Here is an 18,605-nt window from a genome sequence, read left to right on the forward strand (position 1 = left end):
ACCCAGTGGGTCAAGCAAAACCTGTGGAAAGAAGTGGACAGTCAATGTTCCGACATCCAAAGCATTGACTGTCCATTGCTTTCCTTCTATTAATGCTACTTGACCCAATGATTTCCTCCAGTTTCTTTTTTATTTCAAGAGTTTTACCTTCTCTATTGCTATCATATTTTAAGTAACAAGTATTCTTACACTGATAAAATAAAAACAAGTTGTGGTTTTAAAATAGATGTTAGCAGATATTGAGTCTATATTTAAAAGGAGGAAAAGTTATTATTTCATTCAGTTGACCCCCAGGAAGATTGTATGCAATTAAATTTTAAAATCTAAGTGGAGTAAAAACAGTGGAGATGGACTAGCAGTTGGTATATTAAATAGAAATTTTACCAGCACCAACCTAATTATCAACAATGATCACATTGGCATTAGTTCAGTAAACTCTTGAGTACCATTAATTGGAAAGCACAGGAGAACTACAAAAAAAAAAGCTGCTATTTTGTAAGAGAAATGGCAAAGCAAATCAAATCCTACAGAAATTGCATTATGGGCAAAGTAATAGTGGGAGTCACTTGCCCCATAGATCTTTGGAAAGTCTGTTCCAAAATAGACTTCCATTAATAGCACTGACTATGGAGATTACTTGACACCAACTGTTTTTTTAAAGATCTTGTCTAATTCAGTAACTTCGACTTTAGGGTGCATGATCACTGGAATCAAAGGTACTGCTTTAAATTTGTTGCATTAGGCTACAAAGACATTAAAATAAACGTTCTTCCACACCATGAATAGTGCAGGGTCTTGGCGAAAGTGGCCAAATCTCCCCATTTTATTTTTGAACTTCACAAACTTTTTAGGTTCCAGCTGGAGACATGCAAAGGAAAACTTTGTTTCAGTATTACAATGTGAACTTTGCAATAACGTAGTACAAGACCTCTTTAAACTAGCCAGCAGATGAGCTGGGGTGCAGTGGAGTTACCAGAAATTGTCACTGTTAGCAATAGTTTTCATTCTCTATTTTCTTGTGGACCACTTGAAGTTGGAATTTTTCTTCAGAACCTTGCAGAAATTCTCAGGACACCCCTCAACCACCCATTACTTTATTCATCTTAGAGCCACGTTTTTGGGGACACCACAATAGATGCTAACAATTCTTCCCTTGGACTGCAGCAATGGCTAGCTTTTGCCACAATTCCCACTACTATCTTCGTGTTATCTGCACCAATTTTGGACTAGATTCAAATAATGCTTAACCATACAACATGCTTGAGTAATAACATTGAGATCATAATATCATAAGATATAGGTGCAGAATTAATTAGATAATTTGGTTCATTGAATTTGCTGTGCCATTTGACCATGGCTGATTTTTATTTTTAATCCCCATTCTCCCACTTTCTCTCCATAGTCCTTAACCCTTTTATTAATCAAGAACCTATGAATCTCTGCCACACAGTGAATTGGTCTACCTACATAAGGGTTCCATTACCTTAAGCTCCCTGATCAAGTGTGCCTCATTACGCAACACAACAGTCTGGTTTGGTGCAACATCCTCTCACAATATGCAAAAAGTATAGTGAACTTTCAGAATGGTAGAAAATGTGTTTGCTGCATTCTACCATCACTGCAGGACTTGTATGTTCCAGGATAAAGAAGCAGTCAGAAAATATCATTGTAGATGTTACCCACCCAGCAAACTGCCTTTTCCAAAAGCTCCCTCTGAAAAACACAATAGGACTACTAATACTAAAACTTCACACCAACTTACAAGTTAATCTAATCAACCATTCTAGTTACCCCCCCCCATCCCCTCTCTCAGCCATTGCACTACACTATAAGCACTATAAGACCAGAGGACACAACCTCAGAATAGAGGTGTGTCATTTTAGAATGGAGATGAGGAGGAATTTTTTTAGCCACAAAGTAATGAATCTGTGGAATTTCATGCCACAGGCAGCTATGGATACTAAGTCATTGGGTATATTTAAGGAAGAGGTTGATAGATTCTTGATTAGTTAGGGCATGAAGGAATATGGGGAGAAAGCAGGAGATTGGGCTGAGAAGGAAAAATGGATTAGCCATGATGAAATAGAAGTGACTAATTCTGTTCCTATATTTGATGGTTCCATAACCTTATAATTTTTTATTCCGTACCATATAATTGTTGAATGTTGTTGCTTTTTTGTTGCATGTAGTGCCAACACACCACAGCTATTTTCTAATACAGATAAATGTATATAGTAAATAAAGTTGATGTTATCCTATCCAATTCGAGAATTACCTATTCTCTAGTGTGATCTACCACAAGCTGTTCTGAAAAGCCATCCCATAGGCATTGTACAAATTCCTTTCCTTGTAGTCCACTACCAAGCTGTCTCAATGAGGATTTCAACCTGAAACATCAACAATTCCTTTCCTCACACAATGCTGTCTGATCAGCTGAGTTCCTCTAGCAAGTTGTTGGTTACGCCAATCTGATTTTCCCCATTGCCTGCATATTGATGTCCCATGATTACTGGAACATTGCCTTTTTCAATGTCCTGGTGTATTTTGTACCCTATATCTTGACTACTATTGGAGGCTGGTATACAACTCTCATCAAGGTCTTTTTACCTTTACAGTTTCTCAACTCTGCCTACAGTAATTCCACACCCTGTGATCCTATATCACTCATTGCCAAGGAAGGCCAGGAGCTTCATGATTCTTAAGCAATATTTAACATTCCTTTTAAAATCTCTTCCAATAGATTTTTAGAAATTAGTATCTTCTTGTATCACTGCAAGAAAGGGCTGTTTCACTGCTTCAAAGCAAGAGCTTAGATTGGTTGCTAGGCATTATTTCATCATAATATTCTGACTCAAAAAGGTACAAATTTTGTTATCATAACATTAAATGATAAATTCCAAGGGCAGTTAACAAGTGAGGAATTTTAACATTATTTATGTTAAACATGAATTGGAGTAGAAATTGTAATACTCGTGGAAATAGTAGTACCTCAGTATTAGCATTTACTTATTATTGTATAATTTTCTAAACATAGATTGTCAACAAACATTTAGCAATCAAAACCTACTTCAATTTTTTTTTCAAATAAAGATATAATATTGTCAATATATTGTGGATTTCCTGAGAAATACACTGCACAGCATGTGTCACAATAAGCCATTTTAGAGGAAAGATACTCAAGAGATTTCAAGATTGCAATTTCGCTAATGTGAGCAACTAAAGAATAATTAGCTGTTAATGGGAAATGTTCATTAGAATGATCGACAGCATTTATAAATACGAGTACTGAGGCAACTAGAATGGGCACATTAGCTGTAAAGGAAAATAAAACACTAATTTTCTTTTTATTTGGAACATTCTTCGTTCTCATACATGCATTTTAAGAACTTAGCTAAGAGCAGAACATGCCATCTTTCCTTTAGACCCTTTCATCAAGATTATGATTAATATTCTACCTCAGCATTATTTTCCTGCACCATCCCCATATCCCTTTGTGCCTTTAATATCGATAAATCAATTAATTTCTGCTTTAAATTAATTCAATGACAGAACCTCTGCACTCATTTAGGGTAGAGAATTTCACAGATTCACCCTCACAGCTTGAAGAAATTTCTCCTTATCTCTGTCCCAAATTGCCTTTATTCTGACACTGACTGCTGCTCATAGGCACTCCAACCAGCGGAAGCAGCCTCTCCACATCTACCCAGATAAGCTCTGAAAGAATGCTGGAAGTTTCAATGAAATCTGCTCTCATTTTTCTAAACTCTAAAGCCTTCTCAATCTATTTTCATTTGACAAACCAGCTTCCCAGGAACCAGTCTACTGAATCTTTGTTATATTCTCTCTACGTCAAAAGTATCCTTATTCAGGTAAAGTGATCAAAGGTGGATACTAAACTCCATATCCAGTCATACCAATGCCTTATACAATTGATGTTGTAGCGTTTTTGAAATTTGTAAATAAATAGACATAATATTTTGTTTATATTCATGCTATTTCCAGACTATATTAGATGTTAAATAGACTACAGTAAAGGCAACCTATGATGGAAGAATATTACCATTAGCCTATTGCATTAGCCTATTTCATTACATTAAAAAATCTGTATGCTGTAATCACTTACTTGAAAGAAAACATATTAGTGGTATACTTATTGAAGAAAAGAACATGTCTTTGATATATCCCTCTGGAAAACCAATAGAAACTTTCAATTAAGGATTAAACCATTTAACACAAGCAGGGAGTGGGATTTTTCCAAGGAATGTGGGCTTTTGAGGCTGAACCAGCATTTAATTTCCTATACCTAATTGCCCTGGATAGAGCAGAAGCAAGTTATTTTGGTTGCTTTGGAAGACAAGGACTTGAGTGAAAATCTCAAAAATAGAATCAAGCCTTTTACGGAAGAAGTTAGAAATTTGAAACCCTCTTCTACAAACAGAAATTGATACTAGGTCAATTGCTAGTAAATAAGGCTGATGGATTTTTATTAAAAGGAATATAGGATAAATAAAAAAGGGGTAGGGAAATCCAATGTTGTGTTATTACAAAGAAATCAGAGTTCATGAATGAAAGAAATAGTTTGAGGGGATAAATGGCCAACACTTATGTAATGCATTGTAAAATGAAACCAGATATATGGTAAATTTTGTTCTCATCTTTTGCAAAATACTCACTGTTTATTTTTCCTTTTACTTCGTACTAGTGTCTTATGAGGGAGAGCACAGAGAGTGAAAGAATTCATACTCCATATTTATTTGCCCAATATTGGAAAACAGTCACACAAGAATAGCTCTTTATTCCCTTGCAAACACAAAATTAATTGGTAAAGGCATACAAGATCAAGAAAGGTGGCATTTAAACAGAAATATTTTTATCCTCTCATTGTATCTTTCACATTATTTCATTATTTCCATTTTTACCCATCTTTCACAACTTTCATATCAAAGGCTCCCTGGCTTTTAACTTTAATGTCTTCTTTCTGAGATGTGGTTATTCTGTTAGGTAAATCAACAAATAACTTTTTGCAAGCTGATTATGCTCTTTTAAAATTATGTTAACTAACAAGTCCAAAACTTAATCTTCACAGATATTTTGAGTACTCCTATATTTCAATTTGTTTTCCATCCTATTTTGGTCATTACGACGTTATTTAAACAGTTACAGAATGCGTTAGAGTTAGGGTTCCACTCACTGCTGAGCATTCTTTGATCTATTAATACACTGTAAATACAATCTCTAAATAAGATATTTATTTCAATGATCATCCACCAAGCTTCACTAGTTCTTTTTGCAGAAGTGTATATTTGTGATAACCATGAACATTCAGTTCAATTCCAGAAGTCTCACATCTTATTGTGTAAAATAATGCTCCAAAAGTAATTCAAGGTGGGGATCTCTTTATTTATTTGGGGGCTAATTGCTCAAAAATAAAATGCTAAATCAGAAATAATGATGTTCACAGATTATTAAACACTGTTCAGATCCATTTACTTATCAGGTAATCAAGCAATTTTTTTTCCATATGCAGAAGACCAGGTGAGCAGTCAGGGTCAACCTATCTACTGGGAAAGTACATTTGTGCCACATAAAAGCCAAAACAAAATAACCATCTCTAACAAGATAGAGTTCAACTATCTTTCTTTTCCATTTCATAGGACTAAAAGTTCCATTGCTCATAGTCAATTCTCCTTGGGAGGATATTGGGAGTGGAGGGTTGGGGGGGAAAGGTCAAGGTTAACATTGATTAAAAATAACTCAGTTCTCAAATGCCATATGATTACTGTGGTTAAAGGACACAACCACAGATTACAGGGCCATCCTTTTAGAATGGAGATGAGGAGGAATTTATTTAGCCAGTGAGTGGTGAATCTGTGGAATTTGTTGCCGAGGGCTGCTGTGGAGGCCAAGTCTATGTATATTTAAGGCAAAGATTGATAGATTCTTGATTGGTCACGGCATGAAGGGATATGGGGGTGAGGGGAAAGGCAGGAGATTGGGACTGAGAGGAAAAATGGATCAGGCATGATGGAATGGTGGAACGAACTTGATAGGCCAAAAGGCCTAATTCGGCTCCTATAGCTTATGGTTTTACCCTTAAAGGAACACAGTGGAGGTCGAATGTTCTGCAGAAAGTTATGCACTCACAATTTTGTATCCAATAGATCCCAAACTATTTCTAATTGGTAGTAAATGAAAAACACTGTACTAAAACCAACTACTGTCATATTAATAACCTTTAAAAATGTATACCTAATCTAGATGCACAAGGGGAGGAACATAACACCTCTACAGACTTCAAGATTCAAGAGATTCAACATTGTTTAATTTGATTTCCTCTACACAAGTGTAAAGAGAACAAAATAGTCGATACTCTGGATCCAATGCAGCACCAAGAAAAACATAGAAGATAAAGAACCCAATAATAATAATTTTAAAAAACACACAATAAAAATAAATATAAGACAGCTTAATTGTATTGCATGTCCATAAAATGATGTTAGGCTGGAAATGAGGTGACTGGCAGGAAATAATGAAGTAGTGGTGGTGTTAGTAGGTGAAGGTGTTGATTAGCCTTACTACATGGGGAAATTATCAGTTATCGAGTCTGGTCGTCCTGTATTGGATGCTACGTAGTCTCCTCCCCAACGGGAGTATGACAAACAGTCCATGAGCAGGGTGTGTGTGATCCTTCATGATGTTACTGGCCCTTCACCAGCACCTTTCTGTATATACACATGTCCTTGATAGTGAGTAGGCTGGGCCAATGATGTGTCATTGTAGATCATTCCTGTCTGCCACAGTGCAGTTTCCATTCCAAACAGTGAGGTAGCTTGTTAGGATCATTCTACTGTGCATCTGTAGAACGTCGTGAGTATGGATGTTCAAAATTCAGCTCTTTTCTATCCCCTCAGAAAGTATTAGTGAGTTTTCTTGACTGTGTAGGATGTGCTATGGGACCCAGGAGTTTGAAACTGCTTACAGTTTCCACTGCTGTGCTGACGGGGGCTGGTGGGGGTTGTGAGTTCTCCTGAAGCTGATAACCATCTCTTTTGTCTTGTTGACAAAAAAAGGAAGAGGTTATTTGCCTAATAGCTCTGTAGGCTATCTGTTCGCTATTGGTGATGAGCCCCACCACTGTGTGTCATCAGTGAGCTTGACGATGTGATTGCTCAGGTGTTTGGCCGTGCCGTCAGGTGTGAACACAGTGTATAACAATGGGCTCAGCACACAATCCTGGGGTAGCACCCATGCTGAAGATGATAAGGGTGAGCGCTTGTGCATCCTGACTATCTGAGATCTGTTTGTTAAGTAAAACATCCTCCTTCACTCCAGCATTGTCTCAACATGCTCCAGCACATTAGTCTGTTCTATCTTGATCTCACATTTGCCAAAGTCCCTCTTCCTAATGAACATTGAAATAAAGTATTCACTAAGGATCTCCTTTATCTCCTCCACCTCCAGGCACATGTTCTCCTTATATCTGCAAGTAGTCCTAGCCTCACTCTAGGCATTCTTCTGTTTTTCACATACGTATAGAATACCTCAGGTTTTTTCTTAATCCTACACACCAAGGCCATTCTACATTTCTAGCTCTCCTAAATCAATTATTAAGCTCCTTCCTGCCTGATTTTGCTTCCTAAACCTTAAATATGCTTTCTTTCACTTGACTATATTTTCTACCTCTCCTGTCAACTTTCATTATAATCCTGTTCCTGTCTCAATGGGACAAACCTACCCAGAACCCTATGCAAGTGTTCTCTAAACAATCTCCTCACTTCCATTGTACATTTCCTCAAAAATATCTGTTCCCAATTTACATCCCCAATTTCCTGCCTAATAGTATCTTAGTTAGCCCTTCTCCAATTAAATGCTTTCCCATACCACCTGCTCCAATGCTTGTCCAACGTTATGCTCAAGGTGAGGGAGTCGTGGTCACTATTTCAGAAACGCTTGCCCACCAAAAGATCTGTCACTTGACTAAGTTCATTGCCTAGTACTAGATCCTGTATGGTCTCTCCTCCAATCGGTCTGTCTACATATAGCACCAGGAATTCTTCCTGGAGACACCTAACAAATACTGCCCCATCTAAACCTCTTGCACTGGGAGTGCCATTCAATATTAGGGAAGGTGAAGTCACCTTTGACAACAACCCTGTTATTTTAACATCTTTCCAAAATCTGTCCACTTATCTGCACCTCAGTGTCCCAGTAGCTATCTGGGAGCCCTGCAGAATACTCCCAATAGTGTGATTACTTCCTTCCTGTTTCTCAACAACACTGATTGAGTAGACGATCCCTCCCTCCAGGATATCCTCCCTTTCTGCAGCTCTGATACTATCCCCGATTAGCAACACCACACCCACCCCACCTTTTATCTATTCCCCTATCCCTGTCAATGGAAATTTAGGTCGGAAAATTTGAGTAAGGGAATACAGTCTAAGATGTACCACATGAAACAAGTTGGATTTGGAAAAGGTAATGAAATTTTCTAGTTTGGGACCGGTTCAGGAAACAAACCGTGCATTTACCTGTATACAGAATTTAAACTGGAAGTATGTTTTTATAAAAATTACAGCAATTTTCACATACAACATGACTAGTTGACTATATATGCATTGATAGCTTCATGTTTATATGCATAACTCATGAATTGCCCTTTTTAAATATTGTAACAAACACAAAGAGCAAAATTATCCCACCAACCAAGAACTGGTATGTATCTCATAGAATTAACTAAGGAACTTCAAATTTCATTCAACATGCAAATACATTTTTAAACAACATAGCTCCTAACATTATGAAAAATAGGAAATATTTGAATAGGAAGTGATTCTAAGAATGTCTGTAGAAGAAAATCAGAAAAAAAATCTACAAAATTGGTGCAGAAAGTGTAGAGCAGGGAAAGTTCACCTTAAACTGTCTACAGAAGTGGGACCAAGAATGAGATAAATATAGAAATAAACCAAGAGAAAAAGAAAGAAAGAATGAAAACCCAAGACTAAATTTATGAATTTCACCAATAGGTTGGAACATGTTTATCATTTACTCACAGATTGGAAAGGAACTGTCAGTAGGGTCTTCTTTCAGGGTTAGCATTTCCCTGATTTCTGCACCAGTGCAATGCAGTTTGGATTCAGGATTGTATGAAGATCAGCAATCAGCACATATACCTCCTGCTCAACTGCAGGACTTAGCAGTGTACAGCTAGTCCAAAGTATACATACATTGATAATAAATGTACTTTGAATCTTAAAATTGTAAGTGAAGGCAAGTTCTTTGTATATCTACTTAATGTCAGAGGTATATAGCATACAGGGTTTTCATCCAAACCTGTCCAAGCTGACCAAAGTACCTGACTGATCTAGCCCCATTTGCTTGCATTTGGTCTATATCCCTCATCTACGTACCTATCCAAATGTCTTTTAAATGTGGTATTGTACCCTCCTCTATACCTTCCTTTGGCAGCTCTTTCCATTTACCCATCACTATGTGTGAAAAACGTGGCTATCAGGTCCCCTTTAAATCTTTTCCCTTTCACCTTAAACCAATGCCTCAAGTTTCAGACACCCCCATTGAGAAGAAAACCAACTATCTACCAAACTTAAACCCCATAAGATTTTATAAATCTCCACAGGATTACACCTCAGCCTTCTCTGCTCCAAAGAAAATGGTCTCTGAATTAATGTTTTGAGTTTTCTAAATTAAAATGATTAATGTTATTTTTTAATATTTCTAAAATGACTTTCATCCCTCCACCATTATTATCACACTGCTGTTTCTCGAACTCGGTTGTGTACAAATTCAAGTTGTCACATTCATCAATATTAAAACAATGACAACATTTTTTAATATAGCATTTGGTTGTGACGGTGCTTCACTGCAACATTGTTGTGAAAGATGCTGCAAAAATTATCTGCTCCTGTGCTCAATGTCAAGACAGGAAGAAGGACAGCAGGTTCACTGAGCTGGCAGCCAATCACCTTCTCATTTCTGAAGCTCACAATGTAATGTCCTGGATTGGAATCTGTTAACGTTATAATAAGCTACAATTTATTATGGATGACCAGCTGTGAAGTCAGCATGATTCAACCCAAAGTCAAAAACTAAGCTTCATTAATATCTAACAGTTTAATAGCAATGAATAAATGGGATTTTCAGGCAAAATAATCAAGCACTACTTCAAAAGTATTATTAATTAACAATACCCTTTATTCTATCTTGTCTAGTTATTCTCCAGAAGACTCATTGTGATTTAAATATTGGACCATTTTTGCAGCAGAATGGTGTGTTAAGAGTATCCCAACTTCATAACTTTTGTTGATTTTGCATAAAGATATGGAAGTAAGAGATGCTACAGTAAAAAAAATTATAAAGAACACCTGTCTTGATCTGGTGTGCTGTAGAACAGTTCTTAGATTGCAGTTTTCTGTCTTTAGGGTTGTGTTCTCTAATTGTAACTTTAAAACATCTTCCTCACAGGACCCAAGTTTAAGTCGCAGATCCTTCAAGACAAAATAGGCAAAACAAAATGTTAAGGAGATTTACAACATTGAAATAACAACATAAGCATGAGTATCTTTTGTTATTGAACATGATGTGTAGATTTCTAAAGCAGTTTTTGTCTGGATGGACTGGTGGGGGGGTGGGGGTACGTAATCTGTGAAAGAGTAAGGCTGGCTATGATTGTTTCCATATATGTTTTATTTTTCCAATAAGGATTTCTGAAAGGATGTTTTTCTGGTCCACTTAAACTAGATGATTCATCCAAAGTAAAAAAAAATCTTTTGACTAACGAGGAAGAAACAGTCGTAGGAACAGCAAGGGAGAGTTGTCTATCTCAACTTAAATGTACAACTTAAACAATTCTAGACATTTTTTGTTCAAGACTTAACTCTGTTAATTTGTCAATTTGGAAGATAAACTGTGTTCCAATGCAATATTTTATCAGAGATAGTGCATTTTTTTCTATAATAGCTTTGTGAAAGCTGTGGGAACAAGTATCCCTTTGCATTCCTCAAATCACTACGGCAAGGTTAAACAATGGTCAGAATTTTTTAAATAAATGCTGATATTTCCAATATGGAGTTTCTTTCATTTTTATCCATAACCTTCAAAAAGCTAGGGACTTTCAGAAAGAATATACACACACAAAATTCCCAAGGTTTCTGAGATGGGACTATAAATAAAGACAAACACAGAATTCCCTAAACTAATGAGAAAGGCTCATTGGTGATTTTCTGAATCCTCTCTGAGGTTAAACACCTCCTTATCCTGGCTCTACAGATCCAATGAAAAGAATGGGTGCGAGGAAGGGAGGCGTTTCATTTATGGTTACATATAATAATTTTAAACATTTTTAATAAGTTAACATTGTTAGTCTTGTTCATCTCTTAAGCACCAGAGTTTGGACCAATGAATTGAGTAGTGAACTTAGGTTCATCTTGTAACAAGCTCTGCTATGAAAATACTACGGTGAAGAAATAACTGACTCTAACAGCCAACAAATTTTTATTATGTTTAATTATTAAATACCAAGGTATTTATAAAAAAGATTGCTTAACATAATTTTTTTCTGCAGTAACTATTGCAAAGTATCTATCTGGACATACTATCTCTTCTAAATTAAATAAACTTGATTTAAGCACAGAATTCCAGTCAAATAAACTTTGTTTCCATCACCGTATCTAGGTAAACATTTAACATCTGTCAAATGTTAGAATGTCAAAAAACAGCCATTCTGCAATTTACAAAAGGGATACCTTCCTGGAAAACATTCCATTAAGTAAAATTTTGTAAATCAAAATACGGACAAAATGCATTATGGGTATTTTGGTGCTATGTATTCCAATGGGAGAAGAATAGATGCTGTTTGTTCTGGTGAAAATTATTCATAAATTGAATATGTTCCCCAAAGAGTCAGTTCTGTATCAGTGAAAATTCAAATGATTGAGGAATCCCTTTATTGTGAATACTTGTACTCAGTTGTTCCTAATTGACATTTCTAGCTTCAATGGTCTGGCTTCTCTCTGAGGGTTAGAGCCGGGGACCCTGTTGCAGAGATTAATCATTCTAGAATGTAGATCTCCATGAAACAGCATATAACCATCATACAGTATATCAAAACAACTCTAACTAAACCTAGTAATAAACTTCAGAGAATAGCAACTACTGTGTAATTAATAAGCATACTGATTTCCTTAATCTAAAACTTTGAAATATATTTAAGTTTCAGGTAACAAACAGTTATGGCATTTGGATTTACAAAGACTTTAAAATGTCTTCTCATTAAGTATTCTTCTCCAAAACACAATTTATGTGATTCCCAATAGAATGATTATCAAAATAAATTCTGAACAAACAATATAAAGAAGGGAAAATATTTCTGAATTTAAACGGAGAATAGTGTTTCAATTAATATCATTTCCACATTTAAAATTTGTCAGCATACGTAAATTCTGATTTCTGAAAACCTAACTCCTGCCCCTGATTGCACAACATTATGATCTGCAAAAACATTGCTGGGTCCATCCAGAAAAATGCTTCAAATCCTATTATCTATTTCATAACAATTCAATTGTAGCAGCTGAGTTAGCGTTTTCTGCAAACTAAGTAACCCTAGCAAAATCTAATCAAGTGACGGAGATAAAACTTGCTGAACTTACTGCACAATCCTATCAAAAACGTAGTCAACTCATTACTTCCCACTGTCATTTGGCAAGCAGCAATAAATCAATACAGAAAAGCGTGTACGCTGTCCCTGGTGCGATAAGGATTCGTATTATAGAAAGAGAAGGTTGATTTGTTAATAACACATAATAGCAACCATTCATACCATGCATTAAATCACAAATTTCAGTTTCCATTTAATACAGCCAAGACAAAATTGGATTTTTTTTCAGTTCTCTCTGTAATTCCCACATCCATCATTTATTATTAAAGAGGTCAAACTACAGCCGGACAACAGTCTTTTATGAAAAACTATAAATATAAAATATTAACCTTATCCACATGACAGCAAATATGAGGGTTTTTCAGTTAATAATTATAAAATGATTAAAGATCTGTTGAGTTCGGGAGTCCTATGACATCATCACTATTTACTTTTAAGCAAGTGACCAATTTAAAAAACCTCAGGTTGATTACTCCTTTTAATGTATTTTAAATCTGATTTTTAGGCTTCAAATGATGCTACAAATATATCTATGAAGAAAGTGCACAGGAACCATAAATTGTCCTTCACTATGAGTAAAGGCTTTTCCACAGGATGAATTTTACTGATTTCCAGAGTCTTGCAATATCATGTATGCCATTTCTGGAGTAAAGTTATACTTAAACTAATACCCCTTTATTTGAAATATTTATTTAGTGTTCTTTTCTGGCAACTGTACTCTATTTATAAAATAATACTGATATATTCTGGAGTTTGAAATTTCAATGTCAATATTGCTTGAAAATTGAATATTAACTAATGGTAATATTTTCCAGCAATGTAATGATCCTACCATAAAAATCAAACAAAAGGCAAGAACTAATGACAATTTTGTTAATGACTTTCCATTAGGTCTGTAACTTGGGACCAATAATGGAAATATTAATTATCCCACTGTGGGATTGTTACTTATGTAACAAATAGTTTAAAATGCTTGAGTAACTGCAATTTTAATTAGTGTGAGGTAAAACATTTCTTTGTCTTTCTCTGCAACACACAGCACTCCAGAAATTCAATGCAATAGCTATCTGTGGATAGTGAAGTGAACCACCTTTTTAAAACACCACTATTCCTTTCTGGATGAGCATTCATGATAATAAAAGGAAAAACTATTACCCAGATTTTATAGAAAACTGTTGATCTTCCAAATCAATTCACTTAGCTATTTCAACACATTGACATTGCCATCTCAATGAGTCTTAACACCCCATAGTGTAGTCCACAGATGTGGCAACCTCTGATAACTTCCTCGAATCACACACTAGCCAACATTCCCCTCAATCCTATTTTCTCTTGTTAACTAAAACAAAAAATGACAAAATACTAGCAGGCCACAGACCATCAGTGCAAAGAGAAAGAGGGTCATGGGGGGTGAGGTGTGAAAGGGAGACTGGAAAGAAGAAGAAAATATCTTTGAGAAGTTGAACACCAAATATGTCAGAGTATTAAGTATTATAAAATATCATTGGGGGTTAGACAAAAGCTGAAACAAAGAGGTACAGCCACTTCTCTAGAGAGAAAAATAAATGGTCACCAAACTTAGTAAAAATTGAATATCCTGACCAAAGAGCTTCAAAATACCCAGATGGATGATGAGGTGCAGTTCCTCAGGCTTACGAGGTACGTGAGAAGTCAGAACAAGGATGAGGTTGAATTTAAAATGATGGGAAATGGTGAAACCCAGGGTCACTCATGCAGACAGAACAAATATGCTCTGTGAAGAGAACACCCAATTTGGGATTTGTTTCCTCCAATGTCACATCATGAGCATCCCACTAAAGTGGAAGAAGTAAAGTGGAATTTCGTAATCAGTGGTATTCCACGGGGATCTGTTTTGGGGATCCCTGCTCTTTGTGACTTTTCTGGAAGAATTGGATGAGGAAATTTAAGGCTGGATTATTAAGTCTGCAGATGACAGAGGTTTGTGGTGTTGTGAATAGTGTAGATCAGGGGTGTCAAACTCATTTTAGGTCACGGGCCGGATTGAGAAAAATGGTACTTCATGCAGGCCGGATCAGTTGTACACGCGCGCGCTCCCACAGCTTTCGTTGCCTTCATTTTTTCAACCTGCTCTCATGTGTCTCAGTCTCTGCTATATCTAAAATTGTTTCACTTTACGAATTTCATTTTTTATGAAGCAGATTGCCTAGCAAGCATTCTTTTAATGATTGGTATTAACTTACAGATGTAGATTACAAGAAAGTAGGCAACGAGAAAGAAACGATGCTATTTCGGCTAAGATTGTTTTGGGAGCCATACCTTTTCCATTAATAAACCATTTGAAATCAAGCATTAGCAAACACAAATGTAGACCTAATGCAGGGGTGTCAAACTCAAATACACAGTGGGCCAAAATTAAAAAATCGGTACAAGTCGAGGGCCGGACTGGTTCAGCGTTTATTGCAAAACTTATTGAAATTAACTTATTACACATATTAACCTGGAACTAACAAAGCTTAGGTTATTGCTTACAAAAACAACATTGAACATTAAATAAATAAAAAATCAGTTGCATTTATTTCTTATGGCTTTATCTGCAGTTTTTCCGGAGTAATTTCTAATGAAAACATTTTTCCACAGGCCAACACTCTGTGATTCACACTAGTCTAAGCCAGATACTTGGCATCTCATCTTGGATGCAAGTTCATCAATGTTTGGAGTCAGGCTCTGAGCTGAGGAAATCCTCAGAATTGAGTGAAGGTGTTCATCAGAAAGACGACTCCTGTGTGATGTTTTGTTTATCTTCATCAAAGAGAACAGTTGTTCACACAGATATGTGCTGCCAAACATAGACAGCATTTGAGCAGCTTGGGTACGCAGCTGGGGCATTGTGTCGGGAATGAAACGTAGAAACTGTGCAGCGCCTACTGAGTCACACTTTGCCTTGAGTGTGTCACTACATTGGAGTTCAATCAGCTCCATTTGTATGTTGGTTGGTGCACTTTCCACGTCAGCTGCAAATGGATTACTGAGCAGTTCAAACCTGCTTTTTTGGGCTTCAAAGTCGGCAAATTGCCGTGTGAAGTCGGCACCAAGTATGCTAAGATTTTCAGCAAACTTTGCACGTGGGAACACTGCAGTAGAAACCTGCTCTTTCATAGTTTGGCAACACGGAAAATGGCTAACGTTTTCTTGCTGCACCTGCATCTCCCACAGGCACAGCTTGGTTTTAAAAGCCCTCACTGCAGCGTACATGTCTGTGATCACAGGACCCCGCCCCTGAAGCTGCAGGTTGAGCGCATTGAGATGGCTCGTGATGTCACACAGAAACGCCATTTCACTAAGCAACTTTTTATCCCGGAGCTCTGTTGTGTCTTTCCCTTTGCTTTCCATGAACTGACAGATCTCCTCACGCAACTCGAAACATCTTTTCAGCACTTTTCCTTGGCTTAACCATCACACCTCCGTGTGATAGGGCAAATCATAATATTCTGAACCCAACACCTCCAGAAACGACTTGAACTTGTGGTGATTTAAACCTTTGGCTCTTATGAAGTTAACTGCTCGTGTTATGGTGCTCATTATATGTTCCATTTTCAAGGCTTTGCCACACAACGATTCCTGGTGTATGATGCAGTGATAAGCTGTCAGCTCACCTGCGCAGTTTTCCTCCCGCATCTTCTCCCGGATCCTGCCCACCAATCCATTCTTTTGACCGCATATCGCGGGCTTCTGTTTCTTGTCCAGATGCTTGTATTTGTCGTGGTGTTTCGTTTCATAGTGTCGTCTTACGTTAATTTCTTTAATTACAGCCACACCGTCTCCGCACACAAGACAAACAGGTTTGCCCTTTATATCTGCGAACATATACTCTGCCTCCCACCTGCCTTGAAAACCCCTGTTTTCAAAGTCCACCTTTCGTTCAGCCATTTTTGGGGTGAGGGATAGCTGAAAGTTGACCACACATGACTAGCGCCATAAGGATGCTGATGAGAGAATAAGACAAGCGCGAGCAATGCACTGGCAGTGCATTGTGGGATTTGTAGTATTAGTGGTGCATGCAATATACCGGCGGGCCAGCTCTAATAGAAAAAAAATGTATTCATTAATGATATTCAAGAAATAAACTAGGGAAACCGAATAAACACTAAAACCCCTGAAAACCTGGTACCTGAATAAACTCAGCATTAGCCATATCATATGCCATAGGCGCTTTGATTACTGGGGCCAGCTTTAATAGTAATTAGATATTATCTCGCAGGCCAAAGATAATTCCATCGCGGGCTGGATTTGGCCCGCAGGCCTTGAGTTTGACATATATGGTGTAGATAGTTGTCGCTGTTTACAATAGGACATTGTTAGGATGCAGACCTGGCTGAGAAGTAGCAGATGGAGCTCAATCTGTTAAAGTGTGAAGTGAGACACTTTGGAAGGTTGAACTTGAAGGCAGAATACAGGATAATTGGTAGGATTATTGCAGTGTGGAGGAAGAGAGGGATCTTGGGGTCCAGGTGCATAGATCCCTCAAAAGTTGCCATGCAAGTTAATAGGGAGTTAAGAAGGCACATAGTGTACCCACCTTCATTAGTCAGTGGATCAAGTTCAGGAACTGCAAGGTAATGGTGCAGCTCTATAAAACATTGGTTATACCACACTTGGAGCATTGTGTCGAGTTCTGGGCACCTTATTATACGAAGAATATTGAAGACTTAGAGAGGTGCAGAGATTTACCACAAAATAAAGACCAACAATCAATGTGAAAAAGAAGACAAAATAAGCACATCCAAAAAAAGTAAATAAATCATACTGAGGACATCAGTTGTAGAATCCTTGAAAGTAAGTCCATAGGTTGTGAAATCAGTTTAGTGTTGACGTGGTTCAATACAGGTTCAGAAGCCTAATGGTTGAAGGATAATAATTGTTCCTGAACCTTCATCCCAATGGCAGCAGTGAGAACAGAGCATAATGAGGATAATGGATGCTGCTTTCTCGTGGTGGCGCTCGTTGTAGATATGCTCAATGGTGGGAAGGGCTTTGCCTATAATGGACTGGGCTGTATCCACCTCTTTCAAAGATTGTTTTGCTCTTGGGCATTGGTATATCCATATCAGTCCATGATGCAACCAGTCATGGTACTCTCCATTGTGCATCTATAGACATTAATCAGTTTTAGGGTGAGATTCCAAAACTGCACAAACTCTAAGAAGGAGGGGTTTTGTTGTGCCTTCTTTGTAATTGCATATGTAATGTCAAGGAATTTAAAGTTACTGACCCTCTCCACCTCTGTAACCTTGATGAGACCCGGCTCATGAACCTCCAATATCTTCTTCTTGTAGTCAATAATCAGTCTTCTGATATTGCCTACATTGAGAGAGAGGTTGTTATTATCAGGCATCATTCAACTAGATTTTCAATCTCCCTCCTATATGCTGACTCTTCACTACCTTTGATTCAGCCAACAACAGTGGTGTTATCAGTGGTAACACCTTCAGTCTCCTAATGCTTCAGTCAGAGGTCTTCACCTGCTTTAAAAGAGTGACAATCATACCAGTGCCCAAGAAGAGCAGTGTGAATTGCCTCAACAACTATCACTCAGTGGCACTCACATCTACTCTGATGGTGCTTTGAGAGGCTGGTCATAGCTAGAATCAACTCCTACCGAAGGATGTGGACCCGCTGTAATTTGCCTATCAGCACAATAGATCTAAGCAGATGCAATCTCACTGGCTCTCCACTCGTCCTTTTGATCACCTGAGCAATAGAACTATCTACATTAGTTTGCTGTTCATTAACTACACAATCATACCCTCAGTTCTAATCAACAAGCTCCAAAACCTGGGCCTCTGTACCTCCCTCTGCAACTGGACCCTTGCCCACAGTCAGTGTGGATCAGAAATAACATCTCCTCCTCGATGACAATAAACATGGCATACCTCAAGGATGCCCACTGCTTCAC

The 18,605-nt window shown here is 37.4% G+C and overlaps 1 protein-coding gene across 1 annotated transcript in view; it reads right to left on the reverse strand.

Annotated features, from left to right (window-relative positions):
• LOC132406637 (early endosome antigen 1) overlaps positions 1-18,605 on the reverse strand; it is a 632,764-nt gene that overhangs the window by 491,172 nt on the left and 122,987 nt on the right. The window contains exons 5-6 of the mRNA XM_059992439.1: positions 17,922-18,010; positions 10,380-10,502 (exon numbers count right to left, since the gene is read on the reverse strand). Coding sequence (XP_059848422.1) covers positions 10,380-10,502; positions 17,922-18,010 — 212 coding nt within the window. The remainder of the gene's footprint in view (positions 1-10,379; positions 10,503-17,921; positions 18,011-18,605) is intronic.

The sequence above is a fragment of the Hypanus sabinus genome, chromosome 17 (assembly GCF_030144855.1).
Source record: "Hypanus sabinus isolate sHypSab1 chromosome 17, sHypSab1.hap1, whole genome shotgun sequence".
Taxonomy (NCBI): domain Eukaryota; kingdom Metazoa; phylum Chordata; class Chondrichthyes; order Myliobatiformes; family Dasyatidae; genus Hypanus; species Hypanus sabinus.